Here is a 16504-nt window from a genome sequence, read left to right on the forward strand (position 1 = left end):
GTAGCATGGATCAGTACTTCGTTTCTTTTTATTGCCAAATAATATTTTGTTTTTATGTATCCATTCATTAGTTGATGGATATTGGGATTGGTTCTACTTATTTGGCTATTACAAATAAAGCTGCTGTGAATATTTACATAAACATTTTTGTGTGGACATGTTTCCATTTTCTTGAGTATATATGGTAGTGTAAGTGGAATTGCTGGTGTGTATATTAATGCTTTGTTTAATTATTTGAGGAAATGCCAGACCATTTCCAAAGCAGCTGTACTATTTGGGTTCCAGTTTCTCATCAACACTGGTTATTATCTGTTTTTTTCATTACAGCCATCCTGCCGGGTGAAAAGTGGTACCTTGCTTGTGTTTTCAATCTCCCTCTCCCTAATGGTTAATGCTGTCAAGCATCTTTTTGTATGTTATTGGCTCCTTCTAAATCTGCTCTAGAATAATGCCTATTGAAGTTTTTATTATTGAGTTGTAATAGTACTTTATATCTTCTAGATATATATCCCTTATCCGATTATGATTTGCAGGTACTTTCTCTCATCCTGTGGGTTGTCTTTTCATTTCCTAAAGGTGTCCTTTGAAGCACAAATGTTTTTAATTCTGATAATACTCAATTCATCTATTTTTTCTTTTGTTGCCTGTGCTTTTGGTGTCATATCCAAGAAACCATGGGATAATCTAAGGTCACAAAGATTTATACCCCTGTTTTATTCTAAGAGTTTTATAATTTTAGCTCTTACATTAGGTCTTTGATCCATCTTAATTTTTGTATATGGTGTGAGGTAGGGGTCTAGCTTTATACTTTTCATAGGTATATCCAGTTTTACCAGCACCATTTGTTGAAGATACTATTCTTTCCCCCACTGAATAGCCTTGGCACCCTTGTCATGACAACAGCCAAATCAAGTGGCCTTGTTTCCAGCCTACCTCTCACTGCTCAGCTTCATCAACAGGTAGGATATAGAGGAACCTCACTCTCCCCACCCCACACCACTGCAAACACTTAATACTTGTGGAGAGCATTCTCCACTGGGATCCTGGAAGACTTCTCATTTCTCCTAACATGAGCTATGGTAGCCTTTGTCCTTCCTCTTCCAGAAAGTCATTATTCTGTCATGCTAACATTCCCCCCTCCATTGTTTCTTCTTAAGCCAGTTTTGGTAAGCTGCATTCTTCAAGAAAAGTTTCTATTTTACCTAAAATTTTTGAAAGTATTGTTATAAAGATGTTGATAAAATCCTCTGATTACCTTCTTTGATAGCATCAGGGGCTGAAATGGTAGCCTCTTTTTCATCCTAAGCAGTTTGTGCCTTCTCTTTCTTACTTGATCACTCTCACCAGAGGTTTATCTATTTTATTCGTTTATTTTCTTATTTTATTTTATTTTATTTTTTCTGAGATGGAGTCTCATTCTGTCACCCAGGCTGGAGTGCAGTGGTGCATCTCCACTCACTGCAAGCTCTGCCTCCCAGGTTCACGCCATTCTCCAGCCTCAGCCTCCCACATAGCTGGGACTACAGGCACCCGCCACCACACCCAGCTAATTTTTTGTATTTTTTTAGTAGACACAGGATTTCACCATGTTAGCCAGGATCATCTTGATCTCCTGACCTTGTGATCCGCCTGCCTTGGCCTCTCAAAGTGCTGGAATTAAAGGCGTGAGCCACTGCACCTGGTCTATTTTATTAGTTTAAACAAGTTTTGGGCTTTGTTGGTGATTCTCTTTATTCAGTATTTGTTTTCTATTTAACTTCTGCTCTTAATTTTTATTTTTTTATTCTCTTACATAGGAGTTTAATATATATTATTTTATTTACTAAACTTTGTTTAGTATATTTACTTACTATATATGAGTGTGTTTGCTAAATATTGTGTTTATTTACTATATATAGATACTAAAATATGCATGCAATGCTATAAATTTCCATTGAAGTTCTGCTTTCTCCACATCCTCACAAGTTTTTGCTAAGTAGCGTTTTTGTTATATTTCTTTATACAGTTATTTATATTTCTGTTTTCTTTTTGCCTCCATTTCCTGGTGATGAGAATTTTTATTTTTTAACCTCTACTTTTTAAGTTATTATTTCTAGTATAATTACACTATGGATAAAGAACAAGCTCTATAAGTTTTGCAGTCATTTGAAATTTGTTGGCAATTGCTTTATGGCCCAATATGTGGTTAAAAAAAAAAAAAAGGTTCCATTTGTGATATCTATTAAGTCATTTATTATTTGCCTTGTTCAGATTTTCTTTATTCTGATATATTATCTTTGTCCGTGCCTGGTCTGGTCTTTTACTAGAGAAGATACATTGAATATCCCACCATGATTGTGAGTTGAACTATTTCCTTTTGTCAAATTTTCGTTTATATGTGCTGAGGCCTTGCTATTGGGTATACACAAATGCAGAGCTCTTATATCTTTATCATGATGAAGTAGATCCTCTTTACTTCTAGCAGTGCTTTTTGCCTTATGGTCTTTTTAATCTGATAATAATATGATTATACCAGCTCTTGCTTTTGATTAGCATTTGGATAGTATATCTTTAAACTGGAACATTTAATTCATTTTCTCTTCTTTTTTTTTTTTTTTTTTTTTTTTTTTGACAGACTTGCTCTGTGGCCCAGGCTGGAGTGCAGTGGTACGCTCTCTGCTGCAGCCTTCACCCCCCAGGTTCAAGCAATTCTCCTACCTCAGCCTCCTAAGTAGTTGAGACTATAGGCATGTGCCACCACATCCAGCTAATTTTTGTATTTTTAGTAGAAACGGGGTTTCACCATGTTGGCCATGGCTGGTCTCAAACGCCTGACCTCAAGTGCCTGCCTGGGCCTCCCAAAGTCCTGAGATTCCAGGCGTGAGCCACCATGCCCAACCTTATTCATTTTCATTTAGTACATGTCTGGTGTAGTTGTATTTCACGCTACTACTTTTTTTTTTTTTTTTTTGACAGAGTCTCACTGTGTCACCCAGGCTAGAGTGCAGTGGCGCTATCTTGGCTCACGGCAACCTCTACCTCCCAGGTTCAAGCCATTCTTCTGCCTCAGCCTCCCAAGTAGCTGGGACTGCAGGTGCCTGCCACCACACCCAGCTAATTTTTTTTTTTTTTTTTTTTGGTATTTTTTAGTAGAGACGGGGTTTCAGTATGTTGGCCAGGCTGGTCTTGAACTCCTGACCTTGTGATCCACCCACCTCAGCCTCCCAAAGTGCTGGGATTACAGGTGTAAGCCACCACACCCAGCCACTTTACTACCTTGTTTGTGCAACATTTCTCACCTATTTTATATTTTTTTCTCTCCTTTCTTGCCATGTTTTGAGTATTTTAATCATGCCATATTTTATTTTATTTTATTTATTTTTGAGACAGAGTCTCGCTCTGTTGCTCAGGCTGGAGTGCAATGGTGTGATCTTGGCTTACTGCAAACTCTGCCTCCCAGGTTCAAGCAGTTCTCCTGCCTCAGCCTCCCGAGTAGCTGGGATTATCGGCACCTGCCACCACACCTAGCTAATTTTTTTTTTTTTTAATTTTTAGTTGAAATGGGGTTTCACCATGTTGGCCAAGCTGGTCTCAAACTCCTGACCTCAGGTGATCCACCTGCCTCAGCCTCCAAAGTGTTGGAATTGCAGGCATGAGCCACTGTGCCCGGCCAATCATGCCGTATTATCCCCTCTATCAGTATAGAATATGGACACGGTTTCTGTTCTTTTGGTGATTACCCTAGACCTCGGGTCCCCAACCCCTGCGGCTGCAGACCAGTACTGGTCTGTGGCCTCACAGCAGGCAGCAAGCAGCAGGAGAGTGAGCATTACCGCCTGAGTCTGCCTCCTGTCAGATCAGTGGTGGCATTTGATTCTAATAGGAGCACAAACCCTATTGTGAACTGCACATGTGAGGGATCTAGGCTGTACGCTCCTTATGAGACTAACTAATACCTGATGATGTAAGGTGGAACAGTTTCATCCACAGACAATTCCCACACCCCCCACCCCAGTCCATAGAAAAATTGTCTTCTATGAAACTGGTCCCTGCTACCAAAAAGGTTGGGGACCAGTGCCCTAGACAATACAATATATACTTTTAACTTATTAAAATTCACTAGCAAGTTCATTTATACCTTTACCCTCCTCCTGGGAAATGTAATGACCTTGGAACACTTCAACATGATTTATCCTCTCTCAATGTATATTATTAATGTGAGTTTTAATTCTATAGACTTTTTACACCATTTCATAAGGCAATATATGTTATTTCTTTATATTTCATTTGCCCTTCTTTCCTTCTTGCATCTCTGATCTTACGTTTCCCTCTGACTTGAAGTTGATCCGTTAGCATCTCTTTTAGTGTGGGTCTGCTATTTATTATGTATTTACCTGAATTGTCTTTATTTTGCCTTCCATAGTAAAGGGTATTTTATCTAGATATAAGACTTTATGTTGGCAGTTGTTTTCTTTTAGCAGGTTGAAAATATGATTCCACTGTGTCTAGCTTTCATTGTTGTATATGAGAAGTCAGCTGTCAGTCTACTTGCAGTGCCCCTAATGGTAATCTGTTTTTTCTTTTTAAGATTGTCTCCTTGTGAATAATTTGTGCAGCAGCAATAGAAAAAGAAAAAAAATTAAGAATGTCTCCTTGTCATTGACCTTGTGCATTTCCAACATTTGTCTGATGTGGCTTTGTTTTTATTTTTCCAGCTAGTGAATCACTGTGATTCACTCTGTGTTCTGCATATGGCTTGATGTCTTTCATCAGTTCTGGACTCACCATTGCCTTTGTGTATCCTTTCCTTCTGGTGCTCCAAGTTGTGCATTTGTTTGGTCATCTTACTGTTCTCCATTATGTCTCATCCTTTCTTCTGTATTCTCCATCTTTTTGTGTCTTTTAAAATTCTGGATAGTTTCTTCTGACCTTTTAGTTTCAGTTCATAATTCTTTCTTAATGCATCAAATCCACTCTTCAATCTATCCAGTTCTTAATTTCTGTTATTTAGTTACTTATAGCCTATTCACTTGGTTCTTTAAAATGTCTTTTGATTAAATAATTTACATTCCTGATTAATTTTTTTTATACTAGTCTTTTTCTCTCAATTTTTTCATTGTGGTAAAACACATAACAAAATTTAATATCATAGCCATTTTTAAATGTATGGTTCAATGATTAAAGTACATTCACATTATTGTGTCATCATTACCACCATCCACCCACAAAATTGTTTTCATCTTTCGAAATTGAGGCTCTAATCCCATTAAATAGTAAGTCCCCATTCCCCTCTTCCTTCAACACCTGGAAACCATCTTTCTACTTTCTGTCTCTATGAATTTGACTCCTCTAGGTGCCTCATATAGGTGGAATCATATGGTATTTGTCTTTCTGACTGGCTTATACTTAGCATAATGTCTTTAAGGTTCAACCATGTTGTAGCCTATGACAGATTTCCTTACCTTTTTTTTTTTTTTTTTTTTTTTTTTTTTTAAAGACAGGGTCTCACTCTGTCACCCAGGCTGGAGTGTGGAGTGCAGTGGCATGATCTTGGCTTACTGCAACCTCCATTTCCCAGGTTCAAGTGATTCTTGTGCTTCAGCCTCCTGAGTAGCTGGGATTACAGGTATGTGCCACCATGCCCAGCTAATTTTTGTATTTTTAGTAGAGGCAGGGTTTTGCCATGTTGGCTAGGCTGGTCTTGAACTCCTGACCTCAGGTGATCCACCTGCCTCAGCCTCCAAAAGTGTTGGGATTACAGGCATGAGCCATTGTGCCTGGCCAGGATTTCCTTACTTTTTAAGGCTAAGTAATATTTCATTGTATGGATGTGCTACATTTTATTTAGCCATTCTTCCTCAGTGGACACTCAGGTTCCTGCCTGGTGTTAGCTATTGTGAATAATAACACTATGAACATATGTGTACAAATACAAATCCCTTCAAGACCCTGCTTTTGATTCTTTTGGTTATAGACCCAGAAGTGGAATTGCTGGGTCATATGGTAATTCTGTTTTTAATTTTGAGGAACCACCACATTGTTTTTCACAGCAGTTGTACCATTTTCCATTCTCACCAACAGTGCACAGGGGTTCCAATTTCTCCACATCTTCACCAACACTTGTTACTTTCCTAGGTTTGTTTTTTTAATAGCAGTGATGTTGGACATCTTTCCATGTGCTTATTGGTCATTTGTGTATCTTCTTTGGAGAAATGTCTGTTCAAGTCCTTTCTCATTTTTGAAACAAGGTTTTTTTTGTTGTTGAGTTTTAGGAGTTCTCTCTAAGGATATTAATCCTTTATCAGATATATGATTTGTAAATGTTTTCTGTTATTCTGTTTTCAGATTGCCTTTTTACTCTGTTAATAGTATGTTTTGATGCATGAAAGTTTTTAATTTTCATGAAGTCCAATTTCTCTGTCTTTTCTTTTGTTGCCTGTGCCTTTGGTGTAATATCCAAGACATCATTTGCAAATCCAACGTCATGAAGCTTTTGCCCTAGTTTCTCCTAAGAGTTTTACAGTCTTAGCTCTTATGTTTAGGTTTTGGCTCTATATTGAGTTAATTTTTGTATACAGTGTGAGGTAAGGGTCCAACTTCATCCTTTTGCATGTGGATGTCCAGTTTTCCCAGCACCATTTGTTAAAAAGACTGTCCTTTCCTCAAGAATGGTCTTGGCACCCTCGTGAAAATCATTTGATTATATATCAAAGGCTTATTTCTGGGTTCTGTTTTATTCCATCAGTCTGTACATCTGTCTTTATGCCAGTACCACACTGATTACTGGAGATTGGTAGTAAGTTTTGAAATCTGTAAGTGTAAGTCCTCCAATGTCGTACTTCCTTTCCAAGATTGTTTTGACTATTCTCCTGATAAAATTCTAAAGTTTGCATTGATCTCTTTGAACCTAGTTATTTTAATTCCAGTATCTGCTGTTTCTCTCGTTTCTGTCTATTTCTCTTGGTGGTATCATGCTTCCTTGGGTAGCTGATTATCTTTGACTGTGTCCTGGATTGTGTATTTGAAAAATTATTTGCAGGAATAACTTGAGGCCTAAGATGATGCCATCTTCCTCTAGAGAGGGTTTTCCTTTGCCTCAGTGTAGAAGGCAGGAGCACTGCCACTCTGGGACCCCCTTATTGCCTGTTCTAGGCTTCACCCAAAGGGGAAGTCCAGAGGGTCTTTTCTAAAAGCATGGTTCTGGTCACATTCTTGCCAGTAGCAAATAATGACAGCGTAGAACTGACCACTGTGATCAGCGGCGCAGTCACCTGGGCCCAGCACCCTGTGAGGTCAGAGCCAGTGCCCTCGTCAGCTCGAGCTGCTGTGGTAAAATGCCTTAGACTGAGTGGTTTGTAAGCAACAGAAATGTAGTTTGCACAGCTCTCGAGGCTGGAAAGTCCAAGATCAAGGCACTGTCATCAGCCTCAGTGACTGGTGAGGGCCCACTTCCTGCACCATAGATGGCGTCTTCTTATGTATCCTCCCATGGCAGAAGGCAGCTCTCTGGGGCTTCTTTTACTAGGGCACTCATCCCATTCACCAGGGCTCTACCTTTATTGCCTAATCACCTCCCAGAGTCCCCACCTGCTAACACCATCTCTTTGGGAGTTAGGATCTCAACATAGTAATGTAGGGGGACACAAACATTCCAGCCATAGCCCTCTCTGGTAAGTAAGAAAACCAGAGCACAGGGAGGTCGGCAGCTGAGCTGCGTCATGGATGGATGCACAGCCAGTGGCATGGAGTGTGGGGCCAGGATTGAAGCATGTGCATCTCACTGCAGAAGTGCTGCTCAGAAACCTTTTGGTGCTCCCCACTGCCTGGAGGCCAAGCACAGGCTCCCCCACTTGTCCACTGCAGCCCCTCTAGCCTCCCCAGCCATGCTGGCCCCTGGCCATCCCACCTCCTCTGTAGTGGGGGACCCCTCCCCTAAGCCCACCTTGTGTGACCCCTGCTCACCCTTTCAGGCTTAGCTCAGATACTGGGGCTCCGCCTGGCCTCCTGAGGCCCCAGCTGGAGCAGAGCTGAGGAGCAGTAGCTGCTGGGCAGGCCCGAGTGCCCCACTGACTGAGGCCAGGACCCAAAGCGGGGCTTTCTTACCCCCACAGCAGCCAACCAGGGCTGGGCACTCTGCAGGGCATCAGGTACTGCATGCAGGTCAGAGCCTGTGCCCTGAGCACACAGTATGACAGGAGGGGGTGGAACAGGTCATGCTGGACCCATCTCAGGGACAGGGGACTGTCAGGCCACCCTGGGGATGCCCTGCCCAAGACTGACTTCCCCTCAGAGGATGCCTGGTAGCAGGGACTGGGGAGGCTGCTGGACCCACCCACTTGCCCACAGCCCCCAGTCAATCCCCGCTCTGGCTTTCTGCCTCCCAGGTGAACAACAACGGAATCATCTCCTTCCTGAAGGAGGTTTCTCAGTTCACCCCAGTGGCCTTCCCCATTGCCAAGGACCGCTGCGTGGTGGCAGCCTTCTGGGCAGATGTGGACAACCGGCGTGCAGGCGATGTGTACTACCGGGAGGCCACCGACCCAGCCACGCTGCGCCGAGCCACGGAGGATGTCAGACACTACTTCCCCGAGCTCCTGGACTTCAATGCCACCTGGGTTTTTGTTGCCACCTGGTACCGAGTGACCTTCTTTGGAGGCAGTTCCTCATCCCCTGTGAGTCCAGGCACTTGTCCTGCGGGGGAAGGGGTGGTGTGTGTGGCTAGGGCCCAGGGTCTCCCCACACCAGGGCCCCCACTTGCTAATGTGGGTGTGGTACAGTCACTGGTCCATATCTAAGAGGGGAACATGTGGTCAAAACCACAGAGACCAGTAAGAAGAGGACACGGCCCCAACCTTCTCCAGTGCTCCTGAAAGCCACTTGCCTCCAGGAAACACCAAATTCCCTAAAGCAGCAGCTCACGCATCAGAGAGAGGCATGTGGGGTGATAGGTGTTAGGAGGATTTCCATTTGCAATGGCCCAGTACTCAAAAGGTTAAACTGGAAGGTTATTCTGGTTTTTTTGTTTTGTTTTGTTTTGTTTTGTTTTATTATTATTATACTTTAAGGTTATTCTGTTTTATACTCTTCCTTGATAATGCCAAACATGACAGAAACATTGACTCGAGAATAATCAGCCACTTTGCAGGCCTGATGAGTTCTGGTGGGCTGACACTCCCTAACAAGGACAGCTGCCCACTCCGGCAGCAGATGTATTTACTCAGCACCTACTGTGGCCAGGCCTGCACTGGGCACTGGATCATGGCTGTGCAAGACAGACAGTAACTCCCTAGAAAAGAGGCACTGGGTGCAGAGCTGCCATTTTCAGAGCTGTTTGTTCATGCATTTGATAAACACTTTTTTTTTTTTTTTTTTTTTTTTTTTGACGCAGTCTTGCTCTGTTGCCCAGGCTGGAGTGCCATAGCACGATCTCGGCTTACTGCAACCTCCGCCTCCCAGATTCAAGCGATTCTCCTGCCTCAGCCTCCCAAGTAGCTAGGATTGCAGGCGTGCTTTTCTATTTTTAGTAGAGAGGGGGTTTCCCCATATTGGCCAGGATGGTCTCCAACTCCTGACCTGAGGTGATCCACCCACCTCGGCCTCCTAATAAGCACTTTTTAAGGGCACCTTCCAAATGACAGGCAAGTGTTCTAGGCACTGGGCAGACAGCCCTGGACGAAGCAGACAGGACGCATCTGCCCCATGGGGTCACTCCAGCCAGGTATCAGGAAGTGCTCAGAAGCATAACCCAGCCAGCGGCGCTTCCAGGAGCAGGTTCATTGACAGAAAACGGACAGTTCAGCTTCATGCATCTCCTCATTGCGCCTCTCTGGCTCCCAGAGCCCCACCATGGGCCTTTACTGGCTCTAGTCCGCCCTGTCCCCTAGACAGTGCCACCACCCCAATTCTGCAGCCCTCACGTCTTCGTTTGTTTTCCGAGTGATAGCACTTACATTCGCTTTCCTAAAGCAGAGCACGTAGTTTCTCTAATGTTGACTTTTACATAAGTGGAATGTACACTGTATAATCACCCATCTTTCTAAGTGACTACAAACTAGCCCAGCACCAGGCAGCATGCGAATTTGTTTCACCTGCACCCCATCGCTGGACAGGTGCAATACCAGGGGCCTGCGGTGGGCACGGCATAGCTCAGGTCGGCTTATTCATGATCCTGTCCTGGTACACGTATTTAGAAGGGCGATTGTCACCTGCAGAATTCCAATTTCCCTCTCAAAACTCTACACATTCAGGCTGGGTGTGGTGGCTCACGCCTGTAATCCCAACACTTTGGAAGGCCAAGTCAGACGGATCACCTGAGGTCAGGAGTTTGAGACCAACCTGGCCAACATGGCGAACTCCCCTGTCTACTAAAAATACCAAAATCAGCTGGGCGTGGTGGCAGGTGCCTGTAATCCCAGCTACTGGGGAGGCTGAGGCAGGAGAATTGCTTGAACCTGGGAGGCAGAGGTTGCAATGAGCTGAGATCATGCCACTGCACTTCAGCCTGGGTGACAGAGGGAGATTCCATCTCAAAAAAAAAAAAAAAAAAAGAATCTACACATTCAATACTCTGAGGACCCACATTTAGAAGTGCCGGTTTCCTTGCACCGCAGCTGTCATTTTCCAGCTTTGTCAGATCTATAGACAAAACAATGAGTGCTACTTTTTAACTTACACATCTTTAATTTCTAGTGGTGCTGAATGTGTTCCAATATTATTGGTTACTTGTATTCTACCGTGATGTGTCTGTTCATACCCTCTGACATTTTTTCTGTGATACTTTTTCTTATTGATCTGTAGTTCTTGAACTAAGGATCTGGAAAGTTTTATCTGCCCTATGCGTTATAAATATGTTTTTCACATTACTGTTTGCCATTCAATTTGATCTTGTGGATTTTTTTAAATATTCAGAAGCCCTTTGCAGTCAAATGTATAATTCTCCCTTTTGGTTTTTGCTGTGAACAAACATCACACTTAAAAAGTCCTTTCCCTTTCCTGAGTTATACATATTCGCCTGTATTTTCTTCTAGGATTTTCTTTCACTTTAAAACCTTATTTGATTTGGGATATGTTTTCGTGTGTGGTGAGAGGCAGGACTCTGATCTGATTCTTTTTCAGGGGGTTTCCTGTTTGTCCCAAGATCATTTCTTAAACAGTCCCGATCCTTTGCTCGATTCTCATCTGGCGTCTCTCATCTGTACACTGATATTACCATGCAGTAGAATTTCCATGCAGTAGAATTCTGTGAAAACCGTGAGGCCTATTAAACGCTGTAGCACGGCTCTTCCTTGGTTCTTTTTACCTTCCCTCTTTTCCTTTTTATAATTTTGCTCATTTCACACAGGAGATTGTGTAGATCTGGCTAAGGGCAGGGGACAAGGTCTGCTCCCATCTGTGGGCCCCACACTCGCCCCGGGTGTTTCACTCACCCCAGCAACAGTCGTGGGTTGGGAACGGCCTCTGCTGAGTGGCAGGCTCTGGGAGAAAGCAGAGAATGAGGCCACCGAGGTCCTGCCTTGTCTGCTTGTTCAGCTAGAAGACACAGGCATTGAGCAAGCCAGAGGCCCAGTGGACAATGACAGTGTGCCAGAATGGTGGACAGGGCAGGGCTTCCATGGGCCAAGGGGAGTGCAGGGCCCTGTTCAGCCCCCTCTCCCCGGCAGGTCAACACATTCCAGACTGTGCTCATCACAGACGGCAAGCTCTCCTTCACCATCTTCAACTATGAGTCCATCGTGTGGACCACAGGCACACACGCCAGCAGTGGGGGCAACGCCACTGGCCTGGGGGGCATTGCAGCCCAGGTAGGCGAGTGCAGTGGGTGCTCTGTGTTCGGGACCCCTGCTCCCCACAGCCAGGACTGTCATGAGCTGATGAGGTAGACAGGGGCCCACCATAGGCAGACCCCCCGTACCATGCAGAGGCCAGCGCGAGGCATCCATGACCATCCCTGAGGCCTCCCGCTGCCGGAAAACAAAGAAACATCCTCAGGCCTGAAGGCATCTTTGTCCCGTTGCCCTGCCCGCCCCACCCCTGCAGTCCCCTGTAACAGCTGTGGCAGCAACAGAAATGTCCTCTGCTCCTTGTGCCCTGCAGTCTGGCCTAGCCAGTGACCCGAGGGACCACAGCCGACAGGAAACCCCGGGTGTGGAGGGAATGAAACAGAACAATGGCCACAGGGTCAGTGCTCCCCAGTCCCGAGTGCCTTTAGGCTGTGTGCACCCCTGCTCACCTCCAGGCCACCTGCTTCCTCTGGGGTCATACTTGCCCCTGGCCCCAGGGGAGGCCCAGGAGCCCAGAGGTGAGCTGCTGGAGGATTGGGCTGGGGAGCCAGGGCCAACCCTCTCCTTGGATCCCAGGAATGGTTGGCTGAGGTCAGGACTTGGCTGGGAGGTTGCCAACCCTGGCAGGAACATGGTGGGGGCAGGGAAACCCCTCCCTCTATAGACCTGGGGAACTGGCCTCTCTCACTCTGCCCCCGCCCCACCCCCAGGCTGGCTTCAATGCGGGCGATGGACAGCGTTACTTCAGTATCCCCGGCTCGCGCACGGCAGACATGGCCGAGGTGGAGACCACCACCAACGTGGGTGTGCCCGGGCGCTGGGCGTTCAGAATCGATGATGCCCAGGTGCGCGTGGGGGGCTGCGGCCATACAAGTAAGAGGACAGAGGAGCAGCTTGGGGTGGGAGCGGGCTGAGGAAGGGGATTGATGGCAAAGGAGAGGTGGAGAGGAAGGGGGCTGGATGCTGACTGGGAGAGTAGGGGCCCTTGGGTCTCCAGCCCAGCCCATCTCAGGCATGTGAAACTAAGGAAGGCCTGGCTGGTCCTGGAGCCTCAGCTTCCCCTAGAGAAGACCCCCACACACACTGCTCTGGGTTGGAGGGAACTCTCTGGAGACTGTGGGTTTCAGGGGTAAAGAGTTGTGGGTCCTCAGGGGAGGAGGAGCCCAGGGACGCCTCTCCCTGGGACCATGAGGTCTGTACTCTCCCCTCATTCCCACCCGGCCTCCTGCCTGGGCTGGGGGAGGGGAAGCATGTGGTCTCTGACCCTCAGGGCCACCCATGGGCAGGTCCTCACCACCCAGGTCCTCATTTCTGCCAGTGGGCTTGCTGCTTGGTGGGATTTGGTGTCTGCTTGACAAATTCAAGCATCACATCTACAGGGGAGTTCCAGGGGTCCTTCCAGCCCAGAGTGCACAAATGGAGGGGGTGGGTGTCCCTCCCAGGGGTGGGCACATGGTCTGTGGGAACAGCCAGGGTGGCAGCAGAGCGGTGGATCGTAGCCCCAGCCCTGCTGCTGTGCGTGCGGCCTCAGGAGCCAAAGAGCCTTGGAAATCACTGTTTACACATGGGGCCAGGGCAAGCAACTGATCGGCTCCAAGGGGGCTGCGCCTCACAAGCCCTGCCAAGCCTTGGGCCACAGTGAGGCTCCCGCTGGGACCTGCCCCAGACTCACCTCCCAGCTGCCAGCATCTAGGCTACCCAGAGGGGAGAGGGGCTGCTTCTCCACAACACTGAGTCCCCAGAGGACACGACGGGGGTAGCAGATGTGGGCGCACCACTGTCGGGGCGGAAGCGGGGTGCAGGCGCGCCACGGGGTGGGGGGTGAGGGGTAGAGAGTGTGGGAGTTGGGGGTGTACCACGGGGTGGGGGGTGCAGGTGTGCCACGGGGTTGGAGGTGGGGCGTAGTAGGGGTGGGGGCTGGAGGCACGTCACGGGGAGGGGGTGGGGGGTAGAGGCGCGCCAGGCAGTGGGGAGAGCACCGCGCGCATCGTGGGAAGAGGAAAGATGCAGGCGCAGACGGGAAGAGCCATTTGAGGGCTGCAGGTGGCGCCGCCGCGGAGACCCGAGGAGCCCGAGCCACCCGCACACGGGGGCGCGAACAGGCCCCGCTTGCATCTGAGCTTAGGGAGTCGGGCTGAAGGGGCGGGGAGCCCAGGAGCTGCCACCCCCGGCCCCAGAGCGGGACACAGCCCTCCTGCAGCCCCCGGCCGCACCCCCTGCGTGGCCTTCCTTGTCCCAGAAACGTCGACGTGACGGCTGAGCGCCAGCCGCAGGTTTTCCAGGCCAGAAACCCGGGAGGGGCGCCAGGAGCGCTGGGAGGGATGGACGGAGCAGGAGGGTGCTGGTGTGAGGCGCTCCAGGGAGTCCGCCCCACACGAAGCCACATTCCGGAGGCCACGCGGACAGCACCAGCACCGCCCCTGCTCCCCTGCTCCGACCTAACGTGAAACCTGAAACCTGGCTGCTTTGCTGCGGTCACCCAGACACCCAGAGACCAACCTTCTGGGTCAGGGGAGGGAAGGGAGATGCGGATGGGAGTGGTTCTCCTGCAGAGTTAGAAGCGGCGGCTGAGGCTCCAGCCCCTCCCTGTGTCTGCAGCCTCCGTGTGCCTGACCCTGCGCCCCTGCCTCAACGGTGGCAAGTGCATCGACGACTGTGTCACGGGCAACCCCTCCTACACCTGCTCCTGCCTCTCGGGCTTCACGGGGCGGAGGTGCCACCTGGGTGAGTGGCTGCGCTGGGCTCAGGAGGAACGCTGTAGGCTCCGCCAGCGGCCCTGAGCGCCCAGGGGTCTCTGTCCCCAGGGTGTGGGTGACTTGCTTAGGGGACCGCTGGGGAGCAAACGCCATGGTCCCCTGGGGTGAGCACCACAGGCGGGTGCAGCTGCTGCCCTCTCTGAGCCAATCGCGGGCTTGCTCCTCCGTCCCCGGCCCAACCCGAGGCCTTGGAGGAAACTCCTCAACCGGGTTCCTGCCGCTGAGGCCTCAGCCTGCCCATGTTTCAGACGTGAACGAATGTGCCTCCCAGCCCTGTCAGAACGGCGGGACCTGCACTCACGGCGTCAACAGCTTCCGCTGCCAGTGCCCAGCCGGCTTTGGGGGACCCACCTGTGAGACAGGTAAGAGGAACTCACGCTGGCCCCCGTGGCCCTGCTGGGTGCAGGATAGCGGAAGACACAGCTGGACAAGGCTGAGGTCTAGGAAGTTCTGGCAGCTGCGCGTGCTGCAAGGCGGACAGCCCAGAGAGGCCACCCTCGGGGAGTGGAGGAGCCCGGATGCCCAGGGAAGGGCCCATATCTGGGAGGGGGCAGGAGCCATGACCAGTCACACAGGCTTCCTAGGCCATGGCATTTGGACCAGGGATGAGGCCTCAGAACAGGCCAGTGCCCAGGTCCCAAACCAGGCCAAGGTCAGGGCCAGACAGCCACCAGGGCCTGGATGAGAGCCCATCAGGGAGTTGTGGGGGGGTGCCGTCAGACCCCCTCTCAGCCCAGGACCAGCTTGAGGAGAAGGTGCAGTGCTTCTGGGGTCAGATGGGCTGGCTGTGGGGCGGGAAGGGCACAGCCACACGGTCCCTGCCGCTCCCTCCAGCTGCTCCTGGATGCTGTTTCTCTCCTGCCCCCGCCTTTAGGGAAAGGGGGTCTCACAGCCTAGGTGGGGCCTGGAGTCCCTCTCCATCCTCATTGCTGCTCCCAAACCTCTGCTTGCCCTCCCAGTTCAGAGCCCAGCTCTTTTGAAGCAGCTGTCATCAGAGTCGGCCTCTACTTACTGCCCTTCCAACAGCACCTCTTTGGACCCCTCACCCATGCCCTTCACCCACCGGGTAAAGAAAGGTGGACACCCCCCCCCCCATTCCTGCTCTCCGTCTCACCATAGGGCTCTGCTCAGGGAGCTTTGCAAAGGGAGCCCCTAAAATCAAAGCACCGTGACCTGCTGCTCCCCACCCGGCTCAGCTAGGTGTGCATGTCCTGTGTGACAATCGCTTATAAAAACATGTAATAGATTGTTTAGATCAGTGTGTTCAAATAGTGACTATATCAATATCTCAGTCTAGAAAAAACAATTCTTATCAGATATTTATGGTCATGGGGAGTTTTTTAAAGTATTTCATTCCAGTGTTTACACATATTTGTACTGGAGAGAACTACAGTTGAGTGGCAGTAAGGGACTTTTGCACCTAAAAGTACATTAGAATCAAATTCTGCAGGAATGCAATGGAAATGTGACTTCAAGGTCCAAAGGAGCAAAGCACAATTCCCACCTGGCGAGATGGGCTTGCCAGTGTGTTTACAGATCACACATGGGTGACAACACAGTGACCCCAGTTATCCCTTGCTCCCCGCCCCTGCCACTGTCTTCCCACAGCCACTGTTGGAGCAAGCTCCATGCAAAGGAGCCTTTCTTCATCCAGAAACTCCTGCCCTGCTTGCCCACATGTTCTTGACGTGAGACGGGTGGGAGTCAGGCTTCTGTGGTGTTGATGCCATGGCAGACTCAGCCCTGCAGGCTTCTGTCCCCTTGGTAAAGGCCAGGGAGGCCGGCAGGGTCTTCTTCCTCTCGCTCAGTGCTCTCCCTGTGCGGTGCTGGCCGGGGGCCTGGCTGCAGGAGGACCCAGGCCTATGATGAGGGTCCCCAAGGGTGACTGGGCAGAGCTTCCCAGGAACAGGCTGCTCCTTGGCTATGCCCCAGGCTCCAGGAGCCCCTCTGTGACGTACAGCCTGGTGAGGTCCCCTAAGAGGGGTTGGG

The 16504-nt window shown here is 48.9% G+C and overlaps 1 protein-coding gene across 6 annotated transcripts in view; it reads left to right on the forward strand.

The window, feature by feature from the left end:
• SNED1 (sushi, nidogen and EGF like domains 1) overlaps positions 1–16504 on the forward strand; it is an 87045-nt gene that overhangs the window by 21537 nt on the left and 49004 nt on the right. For all 6 annotated transcript variants that reach the window (XR_005241188.2, XR_005241189.2, XR_005241190.2 and 3 more), the window contains exons 2-6: positions 8364–8651; positions 11640–11780; positions 12470–12632; positions 14358–14483; positions 14764–14877. Coding sequence is in view for 3 of the 6 variants with exons in the window: in XM_007966961.3 (XP_007965152.3) it covers positions 8364–8651; positions 11640–11780; positions 12470–12632; positions 14358–14483; positions 14764–14877 (832 nt within the window). In the remaining 3 variants the exon portion in view is untranslated. The remainder of the gene's footprint in view (positions 1–8363; positions 8652–11639; positions 11781–12469; positions 12633–14357; positions 14484–14763; positions 14878–16504) is intronic.

This window comes from Chlorocebus sabaeus, chromosome 10 (assembly GCF_047675955.1).
Source record: "Chlorocebus sabaeus isolate Y175 chromosome 10, mChlSab1.0.hap1, whole genome shotgun sequence".
Lineage (NCBI taxonomy): Eukaryota > Metazoa > Chordata > Mammalia > Primates > Cercopithecidae > Chlorocebus > Chlorocebus sabaeus.